Source organism: Chaetodon auriga, chromosome 14 (genome assembly GCF_051107435.1).
Source record: "Chaetodon auriga isolate fChaAug3 chromosome 14, fChaAug3.hap1, whole genome shotgun sequence".
In the NCBI taxonomy this organism is placed as follows: domain Eukaryota; kingdom Metazoa; phylum Chordata; class Actinopteri; order Chaetodontiformes; family Chaetodontidae; genus Chaetodon; species Chaetodon auriga.
The window spans coordinates 14,588,218-14,615,429 of NC_135087.1; the positions used below are offsets into that span (position 1 = coordinate 14,588,218).

Sequence of the window (27,212 nt, forward strand, 5' to 3'; positions counted from 1 at the left end):
AGTCATTTTTCACGCGCCTGATGACTGCCAGGGTCTCTTTTCCCTCGAATTGCAACAGTTCCTTATCAAAGCAATTTTGTAAAACGGTTACTTATTTGGCTTTATATCAAAAGCTGTGTGAGGTTCTGTGTGTATCGAGGGCTAATCTCAAGGTTGTGTGCTTAACTTAGCTGGTTCCCAGCATAGTTCAGCCTGGCATGAGGTAGCAGCTAGGGAGCAAATCCAGCTGCAAACAGGGCCTCATGTGTGACCTGCCCTCACTGTCCAGGGGGGAATGACTACAGGCATAGTTTGGGGTGGGGGGGTTCCCATGTTACAGCTAAGGCCATGCTGATGCTGTAGGCATGCTTTACAGCGTGTTTTTATTTTAACTCCTTTGACAACCCTCTTGACTCTACAGAGGCCTTTAATTCCTGGTCCCACTCTGCTCACTGTCAATCTCTGCATCCCCGGGGGTCATTCCCATCCCTGGGAACATTGGTTGTGACAGTAGAATTCCCGGCGGGGATGGTAGAGAGTAGATCTTGACCGAAAATCACGGCAAAGTTCAGAAAAGCATAGTTTTGTTGTTCAAGAACGGAGGCGGTTTGCCGTTATAGGCAGCTCTCTGTGCTCCATCCAGAAGCGAGTCGAAGGATGTGTCACCTCTCCCCAGAATAGGTCACTGCTGTGGGACCTTGATGATATAGGTGAGAGCAGGAGGGCTGATTAAGGGCCAGGATGTGTGTGAGACATCCTCTGATGTTCAGGAATTTCCTCATTAAAGAGGGTCATGTTGATGGTCAATAGGAATCAGCCTGCGGAATAAACAGGGGTGGTGCCTCCAGCAATTTCAAATAAACACACTTTTCATTTAGTCAACATGGAAGCGGTCATCACAAATATGTACATTTCTTAAATGTGCCATTTCCTTTGTAGTAGGCCAAAGATCTGTGCGGCTCCCTTCATGTTAAAGGTCAAAGTACCAAATTTGTCAATTTTGCTTGAACTAAATGTGTAACATGTACTGTAGGCCCTCCGTACATATAATAACCTCTCACTGGAGACCAGGCTGTCACATAAAGTGATGAATATGAAAATGCAATGGAAATGAAATGGCATCAAGCATTCTGAATAAAGCGTAAAATTAAAAAATTTCTTCCAGTTAGCTGATAGTTAAACATTCTGGATAATATATTCTTTAAGAGCCTGAATTGCAGTAATTACAGAGACGTTTAACATATCTGTTCAGTGTATGGTTCAGTGCTGGGGCCACATCACAGCCCGGATTTTGTTGTTGTTTTTTTCCCTTTCCTGGTGCACCCCCTTCTCATGTCTGACAAATTGTTTCCAGCTAATTTACGATGGTCAAACTCTGGGAGAACAATACCCCGTGGACGTAACATGGTGCAAGCTCTACCACATGTTTCAGAGAAGAGCGAGGTGCTCGCAGGAAACACTTACTGAGATAACAAGATAGTAAGGAAAGCAGGGCCACTGAAAGGCCAAGCAGAGGACCGCACAGAGGACCGCACAGAGGAGGGCTATAGAGGAAAACGTCCACTGAGAGGAGCTCGCTTTAGGCTGACCACGAAAACTGAGCATCACATGCAAATGTACACGTCAACAGTGTGTTCTCCGTGTATGTAAACACGGTAAAAAGGATGTTACAGCATCCAGTCTTTGGTAGAACAAACTGTTTTACTGAGTCATAACTCAGCTGATTGCGATGTGAAATCACGGATGCTACCCTTGCTTCAATCGGTCACTTGGCTGACCATCAGAGTCTGTGACGTCAGACCAGCTAAAGCCTTTGCCAGGATAAATAGATCCCCACCAACATGATGGGGCAGCTGGGGTACGGCTCCTGCAACCAAACAGGGAACCACTGCCATGTAAACAGACCACTGTCACCGTCTCCATCTCCCCCCCACACACACACAGACAAACATGCACACACACAATGCTGAGCCCTGCCTCCTGGTGAGAATAAACATTTGATAAAACAGTTTAGATGTGCATCTGCAGAGGTTGATTATATGTATTTAGCCTAGATAATCATTTCTGGATCTCATGTGCACTATAATTACAGACAGCACCTGTGCTTGGCCCACCTGCAGTCATTACCACGGATGCCAAGCAGCAATTTAAGCATAATTATATCAACAGGGGGAAAAGGAAACATTCAGCAGCAGAACAACTCAATAACTTTACTATTAAAAATGCTGCTGTGTTTTCATCGTGAAGGGAAAAGCACTGTCTCAATAGGATTCCTGGAATAATGAACTACCAGAAACCGCTGCTTGAAAACATTTAACCCCCCCTCAGGCAGATCAGTAAATCTAGCCAGCTGGGTGAGGGTTGAGCAATACAGGTGACATGGAGGACAGCAGGATCAAGGTTATCAGTCAGGCTAATTGATGAGCCTACTTGTTTTCACTGAGCCCTAGTATACGCATGAGGAGGAAAAGGAAAGCAGTCGTCAAGGCTGCCTTGTTTGTGTTGTGAAGACAGAGGTGAGAGGTCGAGCAGAGCTTCGAGTTTTTTAGCTTATTAAACCGAAATGTCTGTTTGCAAGCGAGAGCTCCAGGGTGGTGAAGGGTACGTTTCTCATCGATGCACTCATTCTGGTGGGAAAAGAGAAACAGGGAAGTGGCAAGCCCTCTTAAGATCAATGAATGTGGTGGAAAAAGGAGTGGCCCAGGGCAGCCAATAGTGGCTGGGCCACAGGGAGCTGCAGGGAGATAACGTAAACAAGGAAACCACCTGATGTGAGCGGGGTCAGATAAATGCTCAGCCCTCCGCACAGGCAGGTGCTTCCTGAGTCCTGCTCTCTCAATCAGTCGAGTCTCGCTGCCCTCCTCACTTGCTTTTCCTCATTCTTCTTCTGTTTTCTCAATCTGCCACAAAAGGTTTTCCTAAAAGTATCGTGCATGATGGCCACGTTTCAGATCAGCCCACAATCACTGCCTGTTTTCTTCTTGCTGGAGCCAAAAGCAAACATTCAGGGACAGTAAAAAGCGGAGTGCACTGAGATTGACTGAAATGATGACGATCATACGGGCAGTAAAGATAAGAGCAGCTTGCTGTTTGTCACTAGGATAGCAGACGGTGCATCGTGGTTAGCATGTTTTGCAGTCTGTGTGTGCAGATAATACGTTTACCTTTGAAAGGGACACTCAGGTGAATACTGGGGACAATTGTGTGTGCGTGTGACTGAGACCACCTCTTCAAATCCAAGCTCACCCCTCCAGCAGCTCTTTCTCCTTCTCTCTCTTTCTTTTTCGCTTTGCTGGTTGGTCTGGGATTGTTCTGTGCTGTCCAATGAGGAAGGAAGTCGGTGTGAGAAAGTGCCTGTTTTTTTGAGACCAACAGGAATTGGCCTCATCACAAGCGGTTCCTTTTTTTGCCGCTGGAACAATGCACTGGCGTCACACCCCTCGACTGGACCTCGGCATTTCACATGGAAAAATGTTCCCAGAATTCCGCTCCCAGGCTCGGGGTAAGGCCGAGGATGGGGTGAGGGTGAGAGGGCGGGAGGTGGAGGGCGGAGGGTAACAGCTGTTAGCGGAGCGGGTGACATGAAGTGACCAGTGGACACTTGTCATGACCACAACCAGGGAAAATAAAGTGCCACACACATACAAAAAAACAAAACTTTCTAAAACTTTATACTTTCAGTGCAAACCTTGAGACACTGCAGTATCGAATTCTAGTTTTAGACCCTCAGTGCAACCCTACAACATAAAATCACGTTCACTTCCATGATATCACAAACATTTTCCTCCATGGATGACAGCACTCCTGTCAGGCAGACCTGACCGTGTAGCGTTGAGTCAGCATCGGACCACGCAGACGACAGGCTCAGTGAGTGCTGTATGAATGAATGCTCCTCACAGTGTTTGTTAGAAGTGCTGGACAAAAATGAACAAGAGATTCTCGTCTGCTTTTGCGAGCTGGACATGCACCAGGTCTGCTCTGGCACGTACTGTCTCCAGGAAAGAGCCATAGGCTCAGAAAGTCCAACATGACACAAGCTCTCACACTGATACATGTTTGCTGTAGCTGTATGAGCTCACTGATGAGACCCATCGCTGCTATAAACCCATATAATCAACTCCATCTGACAGCAGTGTTAATAAGTGTTTTGCACATTGATTTAAATACTTCTGTCATGTCCTGGTGCTTTCTTATTCCTGCTTCTTTCATGATGCAGCTTACTAAAGAGTCGGTTTATCTACTGGAAAAATAATACACACGTAGCACAATTATCACAGCAAGTAAAGCAAAACACTTCTTGATTACTATGTGTCGTATGATTATGTACCCTGCAGCTTATGATTTTGGGAGGATAATGAAACATGTTGCTTTATGTGCATATCAAGTTGGTGTTTGTGCACTCACACCCAATACTCAAATACTCTACATTTAGAGGTCCAGTCCTGCATATTACTGAGTCAACACTCAAACCTCAGCTCTAACATGCACAGTTTGTGAGCATTTTATGGCATAAAATAATAAAATGTTATATACTGATAGAATTTTATGAGGGAGATGGTGCAAAAGGCTGTAAAATTGTCTAGTGACCATTTATCACCCAGTTATTACTCATTCTTCCCCTGCAGATAGAAACATGGACAATATGGACCATTTACTTTATTGTAAGACATTAGCTTGAATTGAGGGTATTGACCTTTATATGAATAAACTTATAAACACACACAACTCTATGAGATATGGAGGGTATCACAGTATTGCACTGCACTCATTTTTGCTGTGGTCCTACAGCTTCAGGCTGCAAGATAAACAAATTACCCCTGCTAAAATGTGCAGGGTCAGCACGTATGATATCAGTGTCATTTATCACCCTGGCTAATAAATCATCAAGGAGTGTATGAGAACACAGACCCTTAACAGAAAGATTAATTTGCACAGTGCATTTAACTATTCATCTAAATCGGTTAGAAGTGCTCCAGCTTTGAAAGAAAACATCCAAAAAATCCATATGTATGAATCTAGGAGCAGCATATCGGGCATGGTTATGTCACTACGCCACTGCAGTGATGAGGAATCACCCCTCTGACACATTTGCTTTTTCCTCATATGGAAGAAATCGGTTGTTTAAAATGTGAACATTGCGCAGCATGAGGCATTTTTGAAATGAGGAAATATTAAAAGCATGCGTCTATCCGGTGAGTATGGTCTGGAGAGCACAGAGTTCTTGAGAGACGTCAGATATTGGACAGAGACATGAAAATTGCCTATGAGAGCCAAGTCAGAGGGGTAAGAACTGGGGCAGCTTGGGACTCACGGGGTCAAGTTGGAACAACACTCCAAGGCCATTAGGCCTGGCAGCGAGGGAGCTCCTCCTGGGCTGCAGGCCGAATGCACCGCCGCAGCAGAGCATATTCGTCACTGTAAACATGAAACCCGTCTACAGTCTCATCAGTGAAGATCCAACCTCAATGAGCCTTTACTAAACAAACAGCCTGCACCCAGACTCCTCACCACCCGGCTCCCACTGAGAGAATTAATCAACCAGCAGCATCCAGTCAGCCCCTGCTGTCTCAGTACGAGGCTGGGTAAGCATGGACAGAGGCCTAAATGATGTCAAACATGGCGTGAGGCCCACTTGCTCGTCGGCCACAGGAACACAAACCAGCCGCGGAAACGTATACATCTTCCATCTGTGCGGCACACTGCTGTTAATATCATGGCCGGGCCTTAAGTTGACTAGGATAATAATCACTCTACACAAAAGGATTTGCATCAGTTGTTTGTCCTGCAGAGTGGAGATGGGTTTGTGTGTATGTACACAGTGAGCAGTTATGAGGTCAACAGCAGTTCAGTGCGCTAAATGGAATCCAAACAAAAGGTCACATTTCACTGTCATGGCTGCAGAAAGCTCCTGATGACTCCAGGTAGGACAAAGAAAAGTAGGATTCTGGAGAGCCCACACTGCCTCTGTGCCTCTCACCTTCAAAGACCCACGTCCTCATGAGTCACCCTAAAACACAACACTCCCACGGACAACGGCAGCGGAGCGAATTCCCAAGAATCTCTGTTCCTGAAATCGAAAGCAAAGGTGGGGCACTCCATGTGCATAGACCAAATGGGAAAAGGACAAATAGGAATTTCAAATCATCAAAGGAAAAAACAACGGACCCTCCAAAAATACCTCTAGATCCGTCTTTATAAATAAACAATAATATGGTGTACTTTACTGTGGAGGTCATGTGCCTCTGGTCAGGAAGTGGAGGATGAAAAGCAGATTAGGGATCATTACGTCTCTGGATAATTAAACCAGAAATCACAGGCTCTTATCACACCAAATCACAGCATCTAACAGCCTGGCATGCCAATGTGAAATTACTGGACGCTAATCACGCTGATGGTGTCCAGTGATTGTGTTGAACTTCCCCGATGGTGACATTGAGGCCAAAATCCTTGCGACTTTGAAGATTAATATTCGCTCTTCCTTTGATGGAAATTTCCCCAGATTCACGAAGCCAAGCAAAGACAATTAATAGGAGCTCTTTAAAGCGCTGCCTGGGGCGCATCTGCGCTGCCAAAACCACTTGAGGACGCAGAGACCCCACAGTGCAGCTCATAAAGGGAATGCACCTGTTCACACCTCGTGCTAACAGGTAGATTGGTGTGTGAATTGCGGGCCCACGAGGCCTGAGGGCTCTGAGTCTCAGGCTGGTCTTCCTGACGGGCTCGCGGGTGCGTTTTTAACAGCCCTCTTCACACCAGCACGCTCTTCCCTCGCCTCCATTTATCTCTTTCCTTTTCCTGCTGTGAGGTTTTGTCTTGCATGGAGCAATGATGCTTTGACTCTGGCGGGGGAGGATTTCCTTAAGACTACAGTAGCTTCTTCCACTCACACACAATTAGGTGGTGATCACTCAAGAACTGCTCGGACACAAAAACATGTTTGGCTTTCGTGGGAGTGTCCTTCGCGTGTTTGTTTTCTGTTCAAGTGCGACACAAACAGCAGGGAGACAATGACAGAAAGACGCTATAAGAACGGAAATGCATCTGCTTGACTGTAGCAGGATGTGACACGGTTGGGAGTGACAGATGTGGTAATGCCTGCCCCTGCTGAAGCCCCATGTGTCAAAGGTGGAGCTGCTCTGTTCGGATCAATATCGAGTATTGAAGGGCCAGTGATGTACATGCTGCCGTCTCTTGACACACTGGCACACAGACAGATGTTACACACATGGCCTTAGATCACCCCGACCAGATTTACACACCTTTTTTTTTTCTTTTTTTTTAAAAAGGTGTGTTGTTGAGCCATAAATTACGCTGTAGACATGAATGATGTCACGATCCACCAGACGTAGTGATACCTACATGCATCACGACATGGTGTCAGTGACCAAAGGGTGTTGTTGGTTGCGTTGTAAGGGTAGAGGAGTGCTGACATGGCTGTGTTTTGTCAACAGCAGAACAAGAGGGTGGCTGGAAAGTTCCAGAACGGACCATGGCTCTTAGGAGGCAGCCAACCATAATGTCAGGGTGTCTAAATTGAGCCTAATGTCAGCTGAAAGTATGAAGCTTTAAACTGAGTGGAAACAGACGTCCGTAACAGTTTTCACACTGGGTAATTTATGACATACGCATCTTTAAGAAATCAGTTTTAAGTCCAAAAGTGACACATTTAATAATATTGATTTAATATTATATGCGTCTGCATGCTTTTAATGAACTGGCTTTGTCAAAGTAATTTACTGCGGCCCACAACAGACATGCAGTCCTTAACGGCAGGAAATTCAACATTTAATCCTTGAATTAAGTCCACAGTAAAGTTTGTCTGGGAATTTTCTGCGCACCCTGAACCTTCATACATATTTCCACAATTTAGGCTGAAACAAATATCTCCCAAAAAACTGTGCAGAGACAGTGTTTGATGGCACTATGAAGTCAAACAGGGCAGCGCGGTGCTGTGAGAGAAGGAAACCACCCCTTGCCTTTCTAATTGCAGCAGCAGGTGATTTCTCCTCCGAGGGCGACATGCTTAGACGCCTCAGATCCATTGGCAGCGCACATCAAAAGCCCCATTGATTGGCCGGACAGATTGGGGCGTAGAGATCAAATGCGCTGTAAAGAAGTGTTAAACTGCTGTGCATTAAACAGGGCAGATTTCGAGACTAAAAGGAGCCATCTGTTAGCACTGTAGCTAATTTCCTATTGCACTCGCCCAGATTGTTGCTGCTCTTGGAACAGTGGCCAGAGCCATGCAGGCCAGTAAAACAAGGGGAGGAATAAAGAGGAGAAGGAGGTCTGAGTGCATCTAAGGAGACGCACTATATAAGGAAAAGACAGCTGAAAAATAAGACAAACACATAATGACACCGCATAATATTTTCACATGTGACAGTAAACCAGGTGACCTTTCTCGTGTGACGTCTGGTTTACTCTATCAGTCACTTACTGTACAGTGCAAATTAACAGTAAACACATATTGGCATTTAGCAGAGGACAATTTAATTTAGGAAGGTCTTTGATCCCTGTTATATTGATGGGGGGCACAATAATCGCCACGTGTTTTGGAAATAGATAAGTATCAACAGTATGTTGGTGCGAATGTTGGCCAACATTTGGAGTAAATGTGTTTTGAGTCGCTTGCATTCAAAAAAAGTCCAGGATTGACGAGAGCCGAAAACATATTTCGAGCAATGACATTTCAAGCATCTTGTTAAAATCAATAACCTGCAAACGATGTGGAGAAGCTTTCCATTTGTCCGACAAAAGACCAAACAGTTGCATCAGGGAGTTTCTCACATAGCAACTTGCCTAATAAGTCCGAGTCCAGAGGCGCTTTCATACCTCTTCATTTCCCAATCAAAATGTTATTTTTAGGGTTCGAATAGAACAATCAGACGTCAGCTTCACCAAACACTGTCACAAAGAGTAATGATGTCCTATGCAAGGCTGAGATGGGACTGTGGTGGGCCGGTGTCTGTTTCCAAGGCTGTGTTTATTCTAGAGCAACACGGCAGAAAAGTGCCTGTTAGATTATTGTTTGCATTGGCCAAGAGTAAATAACCCATACGGCTGAAATGTCCTATTATTTCAGGCCAGGCTTTTTGGCTATTTATATACACAGAAAAAAAATAAGAGCAGATAAAATGAGGAGATTATTAGGTAAATATTAAGAAAGCCATGTGAGTGCATCACCAGAATGGTACCTCTCTGTATCTGATCCAAGTTTTTCTCCATGCTGCAGCAAGAAGTTCCAGTCCAAGCATCACTGCTTGTTTAGCACAGTCCAAAGCTTTACAAGGAATTGTAACCTGAGACACAGTTGGGAAACCCTAACCATGGTCCATAAAATATTAAAGTGGATGGATGTTTTGACGTGTATGAAGGGAGGGCAGGAGCATCATTACGCTGCGCACTTCTCTCTGCAAAAGAGATTGATTGGGCTCTAGAGTCCATGTCTGCTCTATAAACCAGTGAGATGCCTCACTGATGTGTGAATTCAAGTCATTTTACACACAAAGACAGAACAGCAATACAGGATTAAACCTCTGTGCAGGGCTGCATTGATCCTCCACAGGATCTGTGTGATTTAGTCAATGGTGGGAACGGCAAATGCTTCAATACAGCAGAGCTGCAAGATGTCCGGGCCTCTTAGTCACACTGCGCCAGACTCAATAGTCCATTGTCTGTGCCCTGAAGTGGAACCTCAAACCTATAAGTAAAAGGTGGGGGCTTAGAGATGAAGTCATCTCGGCAGGAGAGCTGCTCAGGCAGACACCTTCATGGCCAGGGAACAGTTCCTAAATCCTGTTCCCTCACTGTAAATCCTCCCCGTCAAGCTGGTCTGCTGCTGCAGGGGTGATAAAGGCAACAATGCCTGTGCCCAGCATGAGTTTACATGTGATAAAATGTATATGGCATTTGAATTTATTTGCTTAGCAACCTCTATATACAGTTTTGAGTTCATTTTTCTTTTCCCTCTTGGAACAATTATACATACGCTTGAAAGGGGATTTTTTTTTTTCTTTCCCAACTGGCTCTGGTGGATGTTAGTTCAACAAACATTCACTACATGTAGGATACAATCTTGACTTCAATTTATACAAGTAATTTGTTTTCAATTGAGGGTAGAATGAGTTATGATGCTAAATAAAGTGCCTGAACAGCTGGGTGCCTGCGCTTGTTATGCCCTCTTTAATAAGCACAATAAACAGTAACTTAAAATATAATATATGGTCTTCTTCTCCTCTGACTCTGCAACACCACATGCATGTACAAATGCTCTGTGTATATATCCTCAAAGGAGATTTCCAAATAATGACTATCCAGTTGTATATGTTAAAAATTAATAAAACAATTACGTTTGTTTAGGGCGTGTGGAACTATTTCCCATTAAACACATTCATATTTACTTTATCCTGTACAGTGAGCCTCGGACGGCTCCTCTTTACTCATTTACGCGCCAGGTTTTTGTAAAAACGCGGGTTCCTCGGTTGATTTATGTGTTTTGCAATAAGAATCCATTATCATACAGCTGTGGGGTTATCTCCCGCTCCATCCCTATCTAAAATAAACAGAAGAAACAAGGGAGGAGGCTGCGAGGTCACAGGCGTAAAAGGCGCTCGGGGCGTCCAGGCGCGTAAAGACGCACAAACAGTCAGTGATCTCTGGAGGAAAATGACTGATTCTCAGATATCTTACTTCTACTGAGCCTGAGCCTTTGGTTGCAATCGCTGAATTCACTGACCCTTTTGATGATTATTTTTCCTTCGTTAAGTTTTGCAACATCCTCTATTTAGGTTAAAGGGACGAACCATCTGCACGCATTCCGCAGAAAAGCGCTTTTTCTGGAGCAGGTGAGGCAAAGACAACCTCCTCCACAATTATAATGACTGATGATGATATTCCGAGCAAAAAGAAGGTGGAGAGGGGAGTGGGCGGTGTCTAGTACTGACTGACAGCGTCTGTAATGGCACTACACTGCGGTATATAAACTGGGAGGGACGTCAAACATCCTTCACTGGGAGTCACTATGCGCTGATGCTCTGCCACACGCCCGCATCACTGTTGGCCACACAAGCCTCGCATCAGCACAGCAAACTCAAACAACATCTGACCGGCACGATGGATGGACATAAAGACCGCAGACAGACTCACTTGTGGATATTGACGTTACTGATATTTGTCTAACCTCTAGCATTGGATAACTCGGTCTTTTCCAACTTCTTCCTCTGGATACGGATTGTGGAGCTGGATCTCGATCTTTGGAAGAAGGATTATATTTATTCCGATCACTTTCCTGGTCGTCACCCCGTTTGCGCCATCACCACTTGGAATAGGAACGTTTTGTTGGAGGACAAACTGATCTTTTAAGGATACGCACATTAAGCTCTAAAGGATGGCCGTTTGGTTCACCTCTGTCCTCGCAATAGTTATGACAATATTTACTCAGGTAGAATGTTTTTGGGTTTTTTTAATCTTTGTAAATTAGGAATGAATGATTGTATATAAAAAGTTGCATTATTTTCTTGTGCTCACTCTTTGTATTCTTTTAGGTTCTGGGATCAGGTGTATTCGAGATAGATCTCCATCACTTTCAGAATACTAAAGGTTTGCTGGCAAATGGACTTAGTTGCAGCATGACTGGCTGCAGGACTTATTTCAGGGTTTGTTTGAAGAACTTCCAGACGGTGGTGTCTCCTGGAGACTGTATATTTGGCAAAGTCACCACACCTGTTCTGGGCACCGACTCGTTCAGCATGCAGCAGGACGCCAGGCTGCGTCTGCCGCTCAACTTCACCTGGCCGGTAAGAGCACCTGTCCTCCCGTGCGCACTCAGGTCTTCGCATCAAACACATATGTAGGCGACACGTCACGTGATTTAGTAATGATGAGGAAAAATGAGACAAAAATTGCTTTTAAAAATATTTTTTGAGAAAAACGTATCATTTTATGCTCTCCATCAAATCAGCACAATCACGACTTACTGCACTGTTAATTATCGTTACTATGTATATTTAAAATGCCACAGAATGTGTTTTTACGCAATAGACTTGACAAACATTTTAGATCAGATTGTTAGAGGTTCACTGCACCTCTGCGTTGTCCACACTGTTCGTAAAGACAGAAAAGAGTGCAACTATTAAAGCATTCATTCTCATATACTTTCAGCTTGCGATCGTTCCTCTCTCATAATGCTGGATTCCTCTCCAGGGCCACTGGTTTACATCAGTATTTCAGCGAAATAAAGCTGAATTGACAGTAACTAACGAAATATGCTTTTAATACATTTTCAGGTGTTTTGTGACTTTTATTTCCTCCTTTGTCCCCACAGGGTGCTTTTTCATTAGTTATCGAAGCCTGGTTTTCTCCTGCAGAGGACCCACCTGGAGGTGAGGAGACGCGCTCTGCCTGTCCACCACTAGAGGGAGACATCCCATGAGTAGCATAGATGACTTATTACCTGTCACACGTTTCATCAATAACCCTCACTCAGCGTGCTGGCAAATGCATCTGGCACTTTCAGCGTCATGGATCCGTGTTTGTTAGGATGCCTTATGAGTCACACGACAATTCCTTACAATCAAATCTCTCCAACACAATCGCACTTCCCTTGTTTTATTTTTGGCATGCATGGGAAAGTGTACAGGCTCAAGTGAGAACACGAAGCCTTGCCAAAAATCCCATGACAGCCCTTTCCTGGATTTTACACCTTTTTTGTTAGGTCCTTCATAACAGGGGAATAATGTGAAAGGAAGAGGAAATTTCAGTATATAGATTGTGCATTGTCACACAAATCACTAAAGGAATAATTGTTAGATTTATCAACTACACTCCAAGTTGTTGTGGACTTTAATGTTTCTGCTTTAACTAATCCACAATATGTCTGATGTTCTGTTCCCAGACACCACCAACCCTGAATTCTTGATTAGTTCTTTTGCCATCCAAAGACAGTTGGGAATAGGGCATGAGTGGTCCCAGGATGTGCAGAGCGGGACGCAGACGGAGCTCAGGTACTCATACCGGTTCATCTGCAATGACAATTACTACGGGGACACTTGTTCCAAAATATGCGCTCCGAGAGACGACCATTTTGGCCACTACACCTGCAAGCCTGACGGGCAAATAGCCTGTCTACCGGGATGGAAGGGAGAATACTGCCAAGAACGTAAGCAAGAGTAAAGACACCATATGGACACTTTCCTTTGTTTGTGGTTAAAGGTCACAAGGCAGATTTTAGGCGAGGGTACACATTTCTCCTAAAGACAGCTGGCCTAGCGATCAGTTAAAAGTCTGTAGGCCCTAATGTACAGAACATAACATAAAAAAGATATTGTATATTTTAAACACACTTATATGAAGAAAAAGCCTTTTTTGTGCATTTTGTGGGTATCTTTTGTTTTATTCTTTCGCGATATAACAGTGAGATAAATAAGCCCCAAAGTGGCGCTTGGAGCTTTAATGTCTAAATGAGCTGTTACCTGATCACAGGTGTGTGTGTGTGTGTGTGTGTGTGTGTGTGTGTGTGTGTGTGGGTGTGTGTGTGTGTGTGTGTGTGTGTGTTCGGATGTGACGGAAAGAGGAGCTGTTCGGGTGACATTTGAGGGCAGAGCCCACTTACTGGTGCACGTTCTCTGTGGGCGCGTGCGGCTTTAATCCAGGGCGGTGGTCGCCCAGCAGCGCGCGCCGGGGTTAATCGCGGCATTATCGGCCGCCACGCGCCACTAAATTGCGGCCTCTATTGTTGAAGCGGTGTAAGGCGGCAGCTGCAAACGGGCCTCGAACTGCCCACCGTTAACAATGGGGCAGCTGTCCTGCTTTTTTTTTTTTTTTTTTTTTTAAGAACAAGCATCTGCTCTGCATGAACCAGCCGTTTAACACGATAAAACCATGAAAAATCAATGTCACATACAGCACAGAGCACGCGCTGCAAATTATGTTTCCTATTGAAATGGTCAGGTACCAGGTTTTATTGTGGGAAGAGAAGCAAGGTGATAAAAGCTTTATTAACAGCTTGTTATAAATGCACAATTAACAACGTTGAGCTTCATATATCCTTTTCTCTCTCTCTCTCTCTCTCTCTCTCTCTCTCTCTCTCTCTCTCTCTCTCTCTCTTTATAGCAATCTGCCTTGAAGGGTGCAATGAAAGGAATGGAAACTGCACATTACCTGGAGAGTGCAAGTGAGTATTCACTTGTATTTTTGTTGCCTGTTCATAATTATCTAATTAAATGTTCATCTCTGTTCATTGGCCTCAGGGGATCCACAAACTGCCAAAACATGTTGATTTACCATGACCACAGAAATAACACCTTCATTAAGAGCAGATAAACAATAAAACAATTTTAAGTACCCAATTATGTACAAAAAGGTTGATTTTAGGACGGATTTCTTTATATTTCTTCTACCTTAAATAATCTGCCAGAGCACTAAAGCTATGGTGGATTAAAAGAAAACAGTGTGAGCCAACAGTCACGTTTCATTGTTTTGTGTGTGAGCAGATGCAGAGAGGGCTGGCAGGGACTCTTCTGTGATGTGTGTAAACTCCATCCATCTTGTAAACATGGTACCTGTAAAGAGCCGTGGCAGTGCACCTGCAAGGAAGGCTGGGGAGGCATCTTTTGTGACCAAGGTGTGTAACTGCCTCTTTCTCCAAACTGCAAGGAAGCTGAGTGAAATGTTGGTGCTGCAGATACAATAATGTTTCCACCCGTTTGTTTACAGATCTGAACTACTGCACCCACCACAAACCCTGTGCCAACGGGGCCACGTGTATGAACACAGGCCAGGGCAGCTACACCTGCACCTGCCTGCCAGGCTTCACCGGGGTTAACTGTGACATGGAGGTCAGGGAGTGTGACAGCCAGCCCTGTCGCAACGGAGGCCACTGCCTGGTGAGTCCGGAAGTCTCTCTCTCTCCTTTCCCACAACACAGGCCTTCCTGTTTTTGTTTTTGCCTCAGTCTATCTGCTAGTCCAGGAGGATGCTATCGATTGTCAAGTCAGTAGATGACCCAGTTCACAGAGCGTGGACTGTAAATAGAATTCAAACTGAGGATAATGGGGTTCGTCGGGGCAGTCGTGAACAGGATATGATAAAACAAAACATCTGACAGGGAGCTTTTTGATAAACTTTATATCTTTTCCCCCTGCAGGACTCTGAGAATGGCTATAGGTGTGTGTGCCCGCGGGGGTTTGAAGGGACACACTGTGAACACAGGATGCTGACCTGTGCAGATACACCCTGCTTTCACGGTGGCAAGTGCAAAGAGAGGGACAATGGGCACAGTTACACATGCGAGTGTCCAGCAGGCTACACTGGGCTTAACTGTGAGAAGAAGGTGGATAAATGTACCTCACTGCAATGCACCAATGGTAATACATCATCCTCTGTACATCACAAACCTTCCCTTTCTGTATACTTGTGCTGGAAATAAGCGTCTGCATTGCTGTTTTTCTTTTGCATAGGTGGACATTGTGTGGTCCACGGTAACCTCCGGCTGTGCAGCTGCCGCTCAGGCTTCACGGGTCTGCGCTGTGAGATCAACATCAACGAGTGTGCCAGGAACCCCTGCGCAAACGGCTCCACCTGCATCGACCGCATTAACGACTACACCTGCACCTGCCCTCCAGGGTACACAGGCCGCCACTGTGACAAGCCAACAGATCGCTGTGCCTCTCAGCCCTGCCTGAACGGTGGGACCTGCACCATTGGAGCGAAAGGCCAGCCAAGCTGCATCTGCCCTGCCCATTACAGCGGCCCCTGGTGCCAGTCCGACGATGTGCCTTCACCCAACACCCCCATCCCCAACATAGGCTGGGAGTCCAATGACAAGCTGAGCTTGGCAGCCATTAGCTTGGGAGTCGGCCTGGTGGCTGTTCTGGTGCTTTTCTGCATGGTAGCGGTAGTAATACGTCACGTCAAGAAGCAGAGAAACACGGAGCAGGACTCAGAGACCATGAACAACCTCTCCAAGGGTGACTTTCAGAAGGAGAACCTCATCTCCACTCTAGAACTCAAGAACAACAATAAAAAGATCGATCTGGAGGTGGACTGTCCCAGGGAAAAGTCCAATCACAAACACATCAACCACTACCACCTGGACTATAAAACCTCCACGGGGTACAAGGATGAACTGTCCCTTTTGGACAAAGATGAAAACTGTGAAAAGACAATAGAAGAAAAAAAGCATTTGACTCGAATGTACAGGTAAGTGCACATGTAAGGTGTGTTATGTTCATGTTTCTGCCTCTGTGCAGAGTTGCTGACAAGTCAAGTCATCCTTTGATTAGAACATCAGGTAATCGATGGTTCTTGTGCTCAATAACTGACACAGTGTATCTTCACCCCACAGTGAAAGGCCAGAGTGTAGAATATCAACAATATGTTCTCCCAGAGATTCAATGTACCAGTCTGTCTTTGTAATAGCGGAGGAGAAAAATGAATGCATCATTGCAACTGAGGTAAGCTGTTCTTCATCATCAGTCTATTTTCTGCATGACCTTTATTATTAAATAACATTCTCTTTTCTGTTATGTTAGATGTCACATTTACTCCTGAAGTAGCCACAGAGATTCATTTTCATCTTCTCCCTTTTCAGGTATAATAAATAGAAGATATTATTCACTGTCAATCCTGTCCTTGGATTTCTTGTGGACTGTTTACAAGTGTGGAGAGACTGGGATTTATTTAAATGCAAGTTGCTGCTCTTGAAAACTTGATAACTGGATGGAGCCGGTGTGCTCTTTGAACTCAATAGACCTAAAGCTACTAATCTTTGTGAGAATGTAAAGACTGAAAAGACGGCGGGAAATAATGAGCGAATCTGACTCGTGGACGCGCCTTCGATGTCTTCGACTCAAACCCTTGTCTGCTTTGTCCAAGTTCATCCAAGGGCTTCAGGCAGAGATGTTTATGCCTGCATGTTGATTAGAAGAGGACTATCATGATGTACTCCTCTCCACCTTTTTGCAGTAATCAGCAATCATCAAATCAACTTACTGCCAACAAGCCTGTGGAAGGAGCGAGCCTTTTCCATTTTTTGTGGCCTGCAATGCGCTATGCAAACAAAAATCAGCATTGTGCTCAATCAAAAAGGGACAAAAACTACTGAAAACAGTTCATTTTTGAAGAATTTTTGGGGTTATCAGTTTTGTAAATCCTTTTTTTTTTTTTTAAATAAAGAATGTATGCAGCCTAGATCACAAAGCCTTATACATTGTGCCCCACCTTATCTTGATTCCCTTGCACAGCAAAATGGAGGGAACATAAAAGATCAAAAGATGCAATACGCTGTGGCTCCATGCAGGGAAACTCATGATAAGGCCTTGTTTTACTTTATGCAAGATCACCCTTAAATAAAGACAAAGAAATACATGAAGTGACTATCGTACCAAGGACGCCTTCAAAGGAAATTACTGAACCAATAATGTTATTTTGTAAGATTAGTATTTCATTAGTAATTTAAGAATATGAAGCACTGATCTTTCTCTTTCTATGTTTTATAAGATTATTTTGTATATACTGTATATTTATATGTTGAGATTAGAAGTATGAGCATCCGTTTTTAAGTTGACGCCCAGAAAAGGTGAATTTATTTTTAAAGTGTCGTCGGTGTTTTATTTTAATATTTTTTTTGTCATAAACAGAAACAATGAATACATATCTGGTACACTGTTTGTTTGTTGCTCTTCAATGGTTGAGTGTACATGTGGTCAAATAGAGATCCTAATTTAAATGTTGGAATCATCTAGAAACTTTTATGTGTGTCAGCTGGTGTGGAAGTGGCTTCATTGTCTATAGATATAGTCATATATTTGGCCTGGTAGCATTTCTGATGGTTCCATGTCTATGTCCATGACATCTGTGTCGGTGTGATGTGAAATCAGTGTGCTAGCAATCATTCAGTGGACAGTATTGTAATTGGCAGCAGTGTAAGAAATTAAACGAAAAGAAATATATTTAAAAACATCTGTATGTGAAAATAAAGAATCCTTGTGGTCTCTCTACAGTACGTGACTGCTTCTCTGAACTACTGTGTCTCCAGATATCATATCACTGAGGCTCTGAGGAACGAATCCTGTGATTTCTCATGATAAGTCGTCCCTTATGGAGTGAGATGAGATAAAACTTGGCATATGCTTGCACGTGTGGCAATGAGAAAATCCGTATTTCAGTAACTGGAGCGTGAGCACACAAACAGGGGCCCAGCAGACACCAACAAGTTACGCTGTCGCACGATCATCAGCAATCGACCCCCATCCCAGACACCATGTTAAGAAAAACAGCACAAGTGCCATGAAGTACCATATAGGCTGCATCATATGGAGGAAAATGAGTTGACCTCTAAATGGTGTGTTTTTATTACAGTGGTGTAGAATTCCAGAATAAAACGATTTTTATCTTAACCAGGGTTTGGAACTTTCTGTGTTGTGGTGCCGCTCTTTATCTCTTTCACACCTGTCCCTCAGACAGCCGTCACTTTGAACATCATCCCTTTCCTTCATCTGAGCTCCTGCAGCCCCCATCAAAACAGCACTGGAGTTTCAAGCGTTAGGAGTGGAGCAGTGTGTTGTGCTACCACTTGGGGGCGGTAAGCTTTGTGCGAAGTTGGAGGAAAAGAGTTTCTTCCACTTTCGCCTGTCGGCTCATCAGACACCGTGCAGGGGAAGAGACAGGCAGAGGACGAATGATCTCAAGCGGTCAGTCAGAGGAGATCAGCCTGTGTGGGCACAGCTGAATGCTACACAGACCGCAGCAGAACACAGACACTTAATGAGCTTAAGAGAGCACAGATATAACAGTCCCAGTTATTTATAGGCAATGTGATTACCTGCTGGACTAATGCTGTCTGTTTGACTCTCAAGGGTACAAGATGTGCTGCAACATTTTTTTTTAAGGAATACAATGGTACTAACAAAACGGGTTTACGAGCCTTTCACCGTGATGGGAAAAATCTAAAATGTTGTGAAAAGAGAATTCAAATGCCGCATTTATGTTTAAAAGGAGAGTTTTGTGAAAGAAAGAATATTTTTGTTAGCAGGCCTTCAGTTTTTTAAAACCACATTCTGAGAATGTTTTGGAGAATCTATCAGCTCATACACGTTTTTCTTCGCTACTTTTTCTTGTGAAACGAGGAAATTCTGATACTTGTTTGGTTTCCCAACGCTGGTATGAAATCCTTACCACTGAAGTGACTCTGATTGGTTTATCCTTTAAGCTAACCCCGCCTCTTCTGTGATTTAATTGGTCGAAACCGCCTCGCTCTGACGTGCTGTGAACAACAATTCCACGTGTTGTGTACATTAGGATTCATACGAGAAACGCACAATATCCACACGCCTAAACGATATTTTGGATCTCATCGGTCGACGCTTCTTTTTAGCAGACTGGATCCACGTTTGGGTGATTTTCCCCGCCTTCAGCTCTTTATAGGCACAGCAGATGTGTTGGAATGCATAGGACAGGGGACAGAAGAGAGGACATATAGGTGAGCAGCTCCTTGTTGACATAAACGACAGCCAGGTCATTACAATGAAACCTCAGGACACTATCAAAGAAAAGAACAGCCTGTGGATATTTGGGTATGGCTCCTTAGTGTGGAAACCCAATTTTCCTTACAAGAGGAGTAAAGTCGGCCACATTGTGGGATACAAAAGGCGCTTCTGGCATGGAGATGATTTTTATCGAGGGAGCAAGGAAAAGGTGATTTACTCCATTTGATTCAAGCATTTCAGCTCATTATTAATCTTTTTTCTGTATATTAAGTATGTTTCTGAAGTTGTTGTGTGATGTGCTGAGCCTTCATGTCCTCATTGTGTGTCCTTGCTGTCCACAGCCAGGCAGAGTGGTCACACTAGTGGAGGATCAGGAGGTAAGTGTTCTTGTTTTGGAAGCTGCCAGTCCATTTGATACTGTGTGCAGCACGCAGTCAGGGATTGGCTTTCTCCATTACCAAACTGAAAATATTATTTTTAGCCAATCACTATTAGTGAACATGAGCAACCATCTGACAGAATGTGTGAGGCCATTTTTTTCCAAATGTGCCATTTGCAAACACCCGCAAATAAGAACTATTTTATAGTCTTCTTCAGTGCTGAAGTTGGGGGAAAAAAAGTTTGGACACTGTTTGAAACATAAATAAAACAGAATGTGTTGCTAACTGCACAGAGACAATATATTTAATGTTTCGCCAGATCAGCTTCATTGATTTTTTTTTTTTAAACATATGCTGATTCTGAATTTGATGCAGCAACATGTTTAAAACAAGTTGGGACAGGAGCAACAAAAGACTGGGAAAGATGTGGAATGTTCCAAAAACACCTGTTTGGAACATTCCACAGATAATCAAATTCACTGGTCACAGGTGATAGTATCATGATTGGGTATAAAGGGGGCATCCTGAAAGGCTCAGTTGTTCACAGGCATGACATGATTGTATAAAGGATGTTAGTACATGGGAACACTTTGTAAAAAGGTTGTCAGTAAACACAGTTCTTTTGCAGATGATTGCATTCTGTTTTTATTTATGTTTATGCAGCATTCCAACTCTTACATCCAGTGATGCTGGATGTAACAACAATTTGATACAACATGCAAATAACTACTATTACTGTTAGGCCTCTTATTCGACATGTATAGTCATTACCTACTGTAATTGTTCTACCATTAGCATTCACTCAAGCTAACTTCTGTATCTCACCTTCACTTGTTTTCTCTGCAGGCTTGCACATGGGGAGTTGCCTATGAGGTCAGTTACTCTGACATTGACGAGTCTCTCCAGTACTTGAACATGAGAGAGGTTGAGTTGGGGGGTTACATTATGGTGACGGTGGAATTCATTCCTAAGGAGAAGGGTCAGGCTCCTCTGTTGGCCCTTGTCTACATTGCCACTTCTGACAACCCCATGTACCTCGGCCCCGCCTCGGACAGGGAAATGGCTGCCCAGATTTCTGTCTGCAGTGGCAGTGGGGGCCACAATATTGAATACCTGCTCCGCCTGGCGGAGTTCATGAGACACTACTGCCCTGAGGTAGAGGATGAGCACCTCTTCTCCATAGAGGCGGCTGTTCTGAACATTTTCCGTGACTGTGGAGGGATAAATCACATGGACCCAAAACCCCGACTGCTGGGAGCTATATAAAAGACTACATGAGGCACTCCACATAACGACTGTTTTATGCTGAGTGAAACTAAAACCCTGCAGCACATCTGTTCGGTTATTCGGTGCTTGAAAGAGGCATACCTGATTTCATTTAAAGGAAAATATAACAGTGGTGACATTTTGGGTGGCTAGCTATTTTCAGGTCGTAACATAACCTCACAGAGTTATGTCGTGTTCCCCAGCACTCTACTTTTGACCTTCTCACGTGATATTTTTGGACTGTAAAGAAAATATGTAGGTTATACATTCTTTATTCTATACTGTATATAAATTCCTAAAGCATGTGATGCTTTTCCCCCTAATTCCTAGTCCACACCTGCACAGGTATTATCCAAAACTGGCGACATTGGCAGGAGGTTCTGTGTCATCAGAGTGTTGGATTATGTAGCAGTGAGCTCAGTAGCGCATTGTGCTGCCTCCATTCCTCAATATATTGGAAGAGTAGCTGTACAACGTAACATGTAAAAAGTGGTGTTACTAAGGTTATTATCAGCACTATCTGGGCCATGTCTGCCATTTTAAGAAATACCTATGTACAGGTGGAGTAGGCATCAGCCTTAATGCATGCACTCTACCAGGTGAGCTACCGCAGCGCCTTGTGTGATGCTTTAAAGATTCACACTAAGAGATGACTTCGCTTTTTGAATGGATGATGTCTTACACCTTTGTTATAAAAGGGTCTCAGAAGCAATTGTATACTCTGTACATTTTAATAAAAACACAAAAAATCTCTAGGAAACAAACGGTGTTCACAGTTTGTTGTTGTTCAACGTTTCTTATATGCTGTGAGTTTGAATGAGTCCTCCTGTACATGTACGTTTGCAGTGGAATGTTAACTGCACAGGCAAGCAGCTTTAAGACCTCTTTTGTTCACTTACATTGGATTGCACACGTGTTTACTCTGAGTATGTATTTAGTGTGGATTTTTTTGGGAACCTCAGTTCTGTTCTGTGCAGTTCTTGAGACAGATTTAATGGATATGATACATGTCACAACCAGCAGACTATGAAAACATTTACTTTCATGATGCTGGGTTGCCAAACTCTGGTGGGTCCATCTTTTAAAATTCCTGTTGTGCAACCAAGCATTCCTAAAACACATGAAACTTTACTTAAAAATCTGTTTTAGATCCTAAAGTTCCCAAAGAAAACAAATATGCCAGGGTGAATTACATGGAAATGCATATAAAGTGATAGATAAACATCATCATGTGACAATATGATGAAACCATATATTAAAATATTTCACTCCTCAGGGACCAATTAAAGGAAAACTCAAGCATAAATTGTGCACCAAAATCTGTGTATCACAGTGCAGATAGTCAGCTGGAGAGGAACACATCATGGAAGACTGGCAATTCCTCAAGCATACTCAGAGTGTAGAGGGGCATGATCACGTTATCCTAACATGTGCACGTGTCTCACATAAAGTTTCACCTATAGAACAAGCCCACATTCTTAGCTGCACAGTTCTGGGGAGCACTGCTCCACATTCCTAGAAATCAGCCTGAAACTAGGTCAAAGGTTTGAGCTGTGAGTCAGAGCATACAGTTCACTGAGTTCTCACGTGAACAGAACACATAAAGTAGAAAGCCACGGGCAGAGAGCCTGCTGATTCTTAAGAACTTTGATTGGTGATTGAAAATGTTGGATGAGTTTTGTTGTCAAGGAACATCTGAGACTGAAGTGGATTAATTATTAATTTTCTTGATACTAAATAAATTGAGTTGTTTTTTTTTTTTTTTAAAAAAAAGAAAGTCTCCTGATATGTACGGATCATGCTAACCTGTCATTACACAATCTTGGAACCCATCGTCTGATGAAGATTTAGCCTAGACAACAATCAGTGTTTTGGGGCCTCTGGTGCAGCCAGCAGATATTCAGATAACAGATATCAGGGCCAAGACTTCCCCTTCCATGTGCTGGTCATTGTTTACAGTCTGATGAGCAACTTCACTTCAAAACTCAACAACCACTCGACATTTTTTGGCGAATCTATATGAACAGATTTCTGCATATGCCTTTGGGGGAAGTAAGAAAAGGCTAATAAAATCAAAATCAATGTTAGACGATAACAATGGGCTCACACACACAGAGGACAAGAGGACTCAGGACTACAAATGGAGACTGGAACGCTTCCGATGCCAAAATCTTGTCCCTCGTCTGCAGATTCTGCATTCATATGCAGATAGGGTCTCATTGGATGTGTGTCCACCAGTAGCCCTCTTATACTGAATATGAATGAACTGTCTGTGGCTCCAGCTGTTGCTCAATGATCACGGTGAGACACAGTGTTTTGTCTTCAGTGAGACTAATGAGATCCAGACAGACAGCAATGAGTCAGCGACAGAAATATTTCTTTGTGGTTTCCAATAGTACAGCATGTTCACATGTTGACCACGCAAACAAACAACAACTGTCTGATGATGAGTCAGTGAATTTTGCAGCCTACACCTCATGTTCAATGTTGCTGTTGTTCTTTCTTGTAGAAACATGAACAGCTAATCTCATCAAACCAGTGTTGGACTGATTGAACTGCATTAAGTTACACTCTACCAGTTACTTTGTCAAAAATTACCTCATCAGAGTAGTGCAACTAATGACATTTGATCACGTTTTGACTGCTTTTCTAACAAATGTTTTAAACTGGGAAATAAGGCTGAAAAGTCCTAAAAACAGCAATTTACGTCACAACACTCAACACTGAGCTGTCAGCCTTCATGCTATTGATGGTGTTGTACTTCAATTTCTAAACGTATTTGCTGACCTATGTTGTTCAGAAATACGCCAAAAAAAAGGCATTCCAGCACGGCCGTTTGTACATTTTGATTAGTAACTGTAATTTGATTACATAATTTTTCTTAATAACTCTAATAGATGACACATTTATTTTGTAATTTAATTACATAATTAATTTGTCACTTCCCAACAGAAATAGAAACAATAGCAAAGAACATCCTCCGCACCCACAGGAAAACCACATAGAAAACTATATTATATAATGTGCTTATGAAGGCTGTGATGAGCATTTATTTGTCTATTTGCAATTATGTTGCTTTAGAGCATTATGATTTACAACTCACTCACGCACCTCTCATTATCCAGAGAACAATAAAGATAAATGAATCAATAAATGCCTCTTACCACACTGGCTCCTTGGAGACATGCAGAAGGAATATGAAACTGCCATGTTGGAGGATATTTACTCACAAAGTTAGGTGCAAAACATGTCCATATGCCTGATTTTGACTCTTCTTTGTGCGTCCACAGTCAATATATGATGAAACCACATAAAAGCTCATGTAAAAAGTTCACACTATTGATATAAAATTCAAATTTATCCTATATATACATGGATACACAGTGCTCCCCATGCACTTTGGACCCTAATCGATGTTAGTACCCTTCCTGAGGTCACGTGCTCTCCAGGAAAAGATGTCAGTCATTATCTTCTGAATAGAGCAAACACTGATTATGAGCAACACACACCAAGTTGAGATTGAGGTCATGCCCTAAGGACTCGGCCTATTGCTACCCAGAGTAGTGGTCCACCATCCCCCAAAACATCATTCCTACTGCTGCATTTTGAAGCCTCCACCTGCATGCTAATGTGCACCTAGTCTGAACCCTGACCCTTGACCTTGGTTTGGTCAGTGCAGGGCTGAAGGTCACCCTGGAAGTGTGTTAAAGAGAAAGTGATTGGACCACTAATGGAGTCCATCCGCTTTAGAGCCCCAGCCCTCTCGTACTGGGAGGTCACCTCTGTGCGCTGAGGGTCACCTCACCCCTCGCTGGGCTCCTGCCAGTGGACATGAGTGCTGTGTGGTCATGGAAGCCACTTCACCACAAGAGGAAGACCGTCCATTAAAAAGACACAAACAATGGCTAATGATTTGGCAGTAAACCACATGTCATCTATCAATCAACAAAATAGAAGCTGAAACTAATGTTCCATATGTTGTATATTTCAGTAAAAAAGAGCAGCTTTCTGAAGGAGAGATCAAAAGGCTGAATCTGGCCTGTGGCCTGGGTGTGAGCTGCTGCCCGTCTTGTTTCATGAGACAGGAGAGAAAGAACAGTTAAGAGTCATTCATCATTGTGCTATAACAATCATTTCATCATTGCCAGCAGTTGCAGTAAAACTTGTTTCTTCTCATCCAAACAGAACATGACTCACACCCACTGGGCCTTTTAATTGAATCTGTTTGGACCAGGACTGGGGACTGAACCAGGCTTGACAAAATTAAAGCTCCAGCCAGAGAGCTGCCTCCTGCTTCATTAGCCTGCTCTCTCCCTGAGGAATGGCACTTTTGCTGCTCTCTTTAATTTCATTTCCCTAATCTCTTTTGCACTAAAACACGCCACAGCTGCCAGCGCCTGGCTAAGGGGTGTCAGGCCCTGAGGGGGAACGGCACTGTTGGATCATCTGTGACCAAACTTTTTTATCTGTTTTAACTTGAAGATCCACAAGTATGCTATTTCGAAATTGTACATGTTGCCCTGCACGATGCATAAACATGAACTAAGTCCTTGTTGCCCTGATGATGTTATGCTAATAGCAAAGTACCATATAGCATACCATTGCTAACACCAATAAAGAGGAAATTCACAGTTGCATGTAATCTGAATGTTATTCCATATGGTGTCCTGAGAGCTGTTAAAGCAATATGCCTTCTTAAAAAGCTAGATGTCTCTTTTTTTTTCTTTCTTAACTGTGTTTTCACTGTATGACAAGACGCTGCTGCCAAGCTAGTGACTGCTACTACCTGAGCTAAATGCTAACATCAGCATGCTAACCAGCTCATTGTAACAATGTTAATGCTGATGTTTACCAGATATATTTACTGTGTTTGTCATCTTTGTTACGTTAGCATGCTAATATTTGCTAATTATCACAACAGTCCATTGTGTTGCTGTCCAGACATTTCACTCTGAATGCAAAATGTCAACCTGCAAGTGGCGCTAGAGGGAAAGTCATCATACATTGTTCATTTTTTTTGCACTGATTAAATAAAGAACATATAGTGTGTTAATTACGTGAGCTCTTAAGGCAGTAAGGCTAGCTGTTTCCTCTGTTTCCAATCCCAGCTAAGCTATCCAGCTGCTGACTGTAGCTTCATATTTAGCGTACAGGCATGAGAGTATTGATCTTCTCATCTAAATATCAGCAATTTAGCAAATAAGTGTATTTCCCAAAATGCCAAACTATTTTTTTATTTTGCCTTTCTGGGAGGATATGGTGGACAAATTAATGGCAGCGTCCTCAGCCAGTGTTAAATATTCATCAATTAAATTCATAAAAGAAATTCTCTGAGTGACCAGGTTAAACCTTTTATTAAAAGTGTATTTGAGCTGACAATGGTTTGAGCAGAGAGATAGCAGGGTGTGCGCTTCCTGGTCTGCTTTGCAGGAATGCCAGGAATCATCTGAGTCCAACTCAGTTAAGCAGCGCAATCTTCTTTCACTTCTGCAGACGAAAAGGTCTGAGTGTGTTGTTTGGTGAAGTCCTACTTCACTTTGGCAGCATTCATATCAGCAACCGCTGTACTTATCACACTTTCTGAAGCCAAATAAACCTCTTGTGGTGCTAACCTTGTGAAGGCAGGAGAGTCAGGTGAAGCAGGTGGGGTTCCTTTTCAGTGGCATCCAGTGCCAAGTGTGGTGCCAAAAGGACATGTGGCAAACCACCACACACAGCTGAGGATGTAGCCTTTCCCTCCAGTAACATTCTGAAGTCCTGTTTGTTAATTATTCATCTCCTTAATCAGTATACTTATTTTTCCTTTTACATATATAAATCAGCCAAACCAGTCAGTCAGCTAAACAACCACATTTGGAGGAGGAGGAATTATGGTAAGAGACGATCACTGTGTGCAGACAGGGACAGGAGTCTGTTTTGGTAAAAACAACAGAGTGTTTGCATAGCAAGTCTGTGCCACTGAATGAATGGGCAACTCAACAAAAATGCCTTTAACATGAGACCTGCTGACTTGACTGATGCTGCCTTTCTCTGTGAATGTCAACATGTTACAAATAAAATGATTGCGCAACATGCATGACCAAGGGGCCACACCAGACCT

At 43.3% G+C, this 27,212-nt stretch overlaps 2 protein-coding genes across 2 annotated transcripts; both read left to right on the forward strand.

The window, feature by feature from the left end:
- Nucleotides 1–10,989: 10,989 nt before the first annotated feature.
- LOC143332210 (delta-like protein 4) lies at nt 10,990–18,375 on the forward strand. The gene is made up of 11 exons (XM_076749530.1): nt 10,990–11,422; nt 11,526–11,777; nt 12,305–12,362; nt 12,875–13,138; nt 14,092–14,152; nt 14,472–14,602; nt 14,695–14,864; nt 15,125–15,344; nt 15,438–16,179; nt 16,325–16,433; nt 16,571–18,375. Exons 1-11 carry the CDS (start codon nt 11,369–11,371, stop codon nt 16,574–16,576), a joined length of 2,067 nt encoding a protein of 688 aa, XP_076605645.1. The 5' UTR covers nt 10,990–11,368; the 3' UTR covers nt 16,577–18,375.
- Nucleotides 18,376–18,836: 461 nt separating this feature from the next.
- Nucleotides 18,837–21,862, forward strand: LOC143331709 (glutathione-specific gamma-glutamylcyclotransferase 1-like). The gene is made up of 3 exons (XM_076748835.1): nt 18,837–19,674; nt 19,808–19,843; nt 20,693–21,862. Exons 1-3 carry the CDS (start codon nt 19,504–19,506, stop codon nt 21,110–21,112), a joined length of 627 nt encoding a protein of 208 aa, XP_076604950.1. The 5' UTR covers nt 18,837–19,503; the 3' UTR covers nt 21,113–21,862.
- Nucleotides 21,863–27,212: the final 5,350 nt, after the last annotated feature.

Excerpts from the sequence above, each read along its gene's own strand:
- LOC143332210 (XM_076749530.1), top strand. The coding sequence starts at position 11,369 with ATGGCCGTTTGGTTCACCTCTGTCCTCGCAATAGTTATGACAATATTT. Across the intron at positions 14,603-14,694 it reads AGGCATCTTTTGTGACCAAG|ATCTGAACTACTGCACCCAC; the intron begins GTGTGTAACTGC and ends GTTTGTTTACAG. Across the intron at positions 16,180-16,324 it reads CATTTGACTCGAATGTACAG|TGAAAGGCCAGAGTGTAGAA; the intron begins GTAAGTGCACAT and ends TTCACCCCACAG.
- LOC143331709 (XM_076748835.1), top strand. The coding sequence starts at position 19,504 with ATGAAACCTCAGGACACTATCAAAGAAAAGAACAGCCTGTGGATATTT. Across the intron at positions 19,675-19,807 it reads ATCGAGGGAGCAAGGAAAAG|CCAGGCAGAGTGGTCACACT; the intron begins GTGATTTACTCC and ends TGCTGTCCACAG. Across the intron at positions 19,844-20,692 it reads CACTAGTGGAGGATCAGGAG|GCTTGCACATGGGGAGTTGC; the intron begins GTAAGTGTTCTT and ends TTTTCTCTGCAG.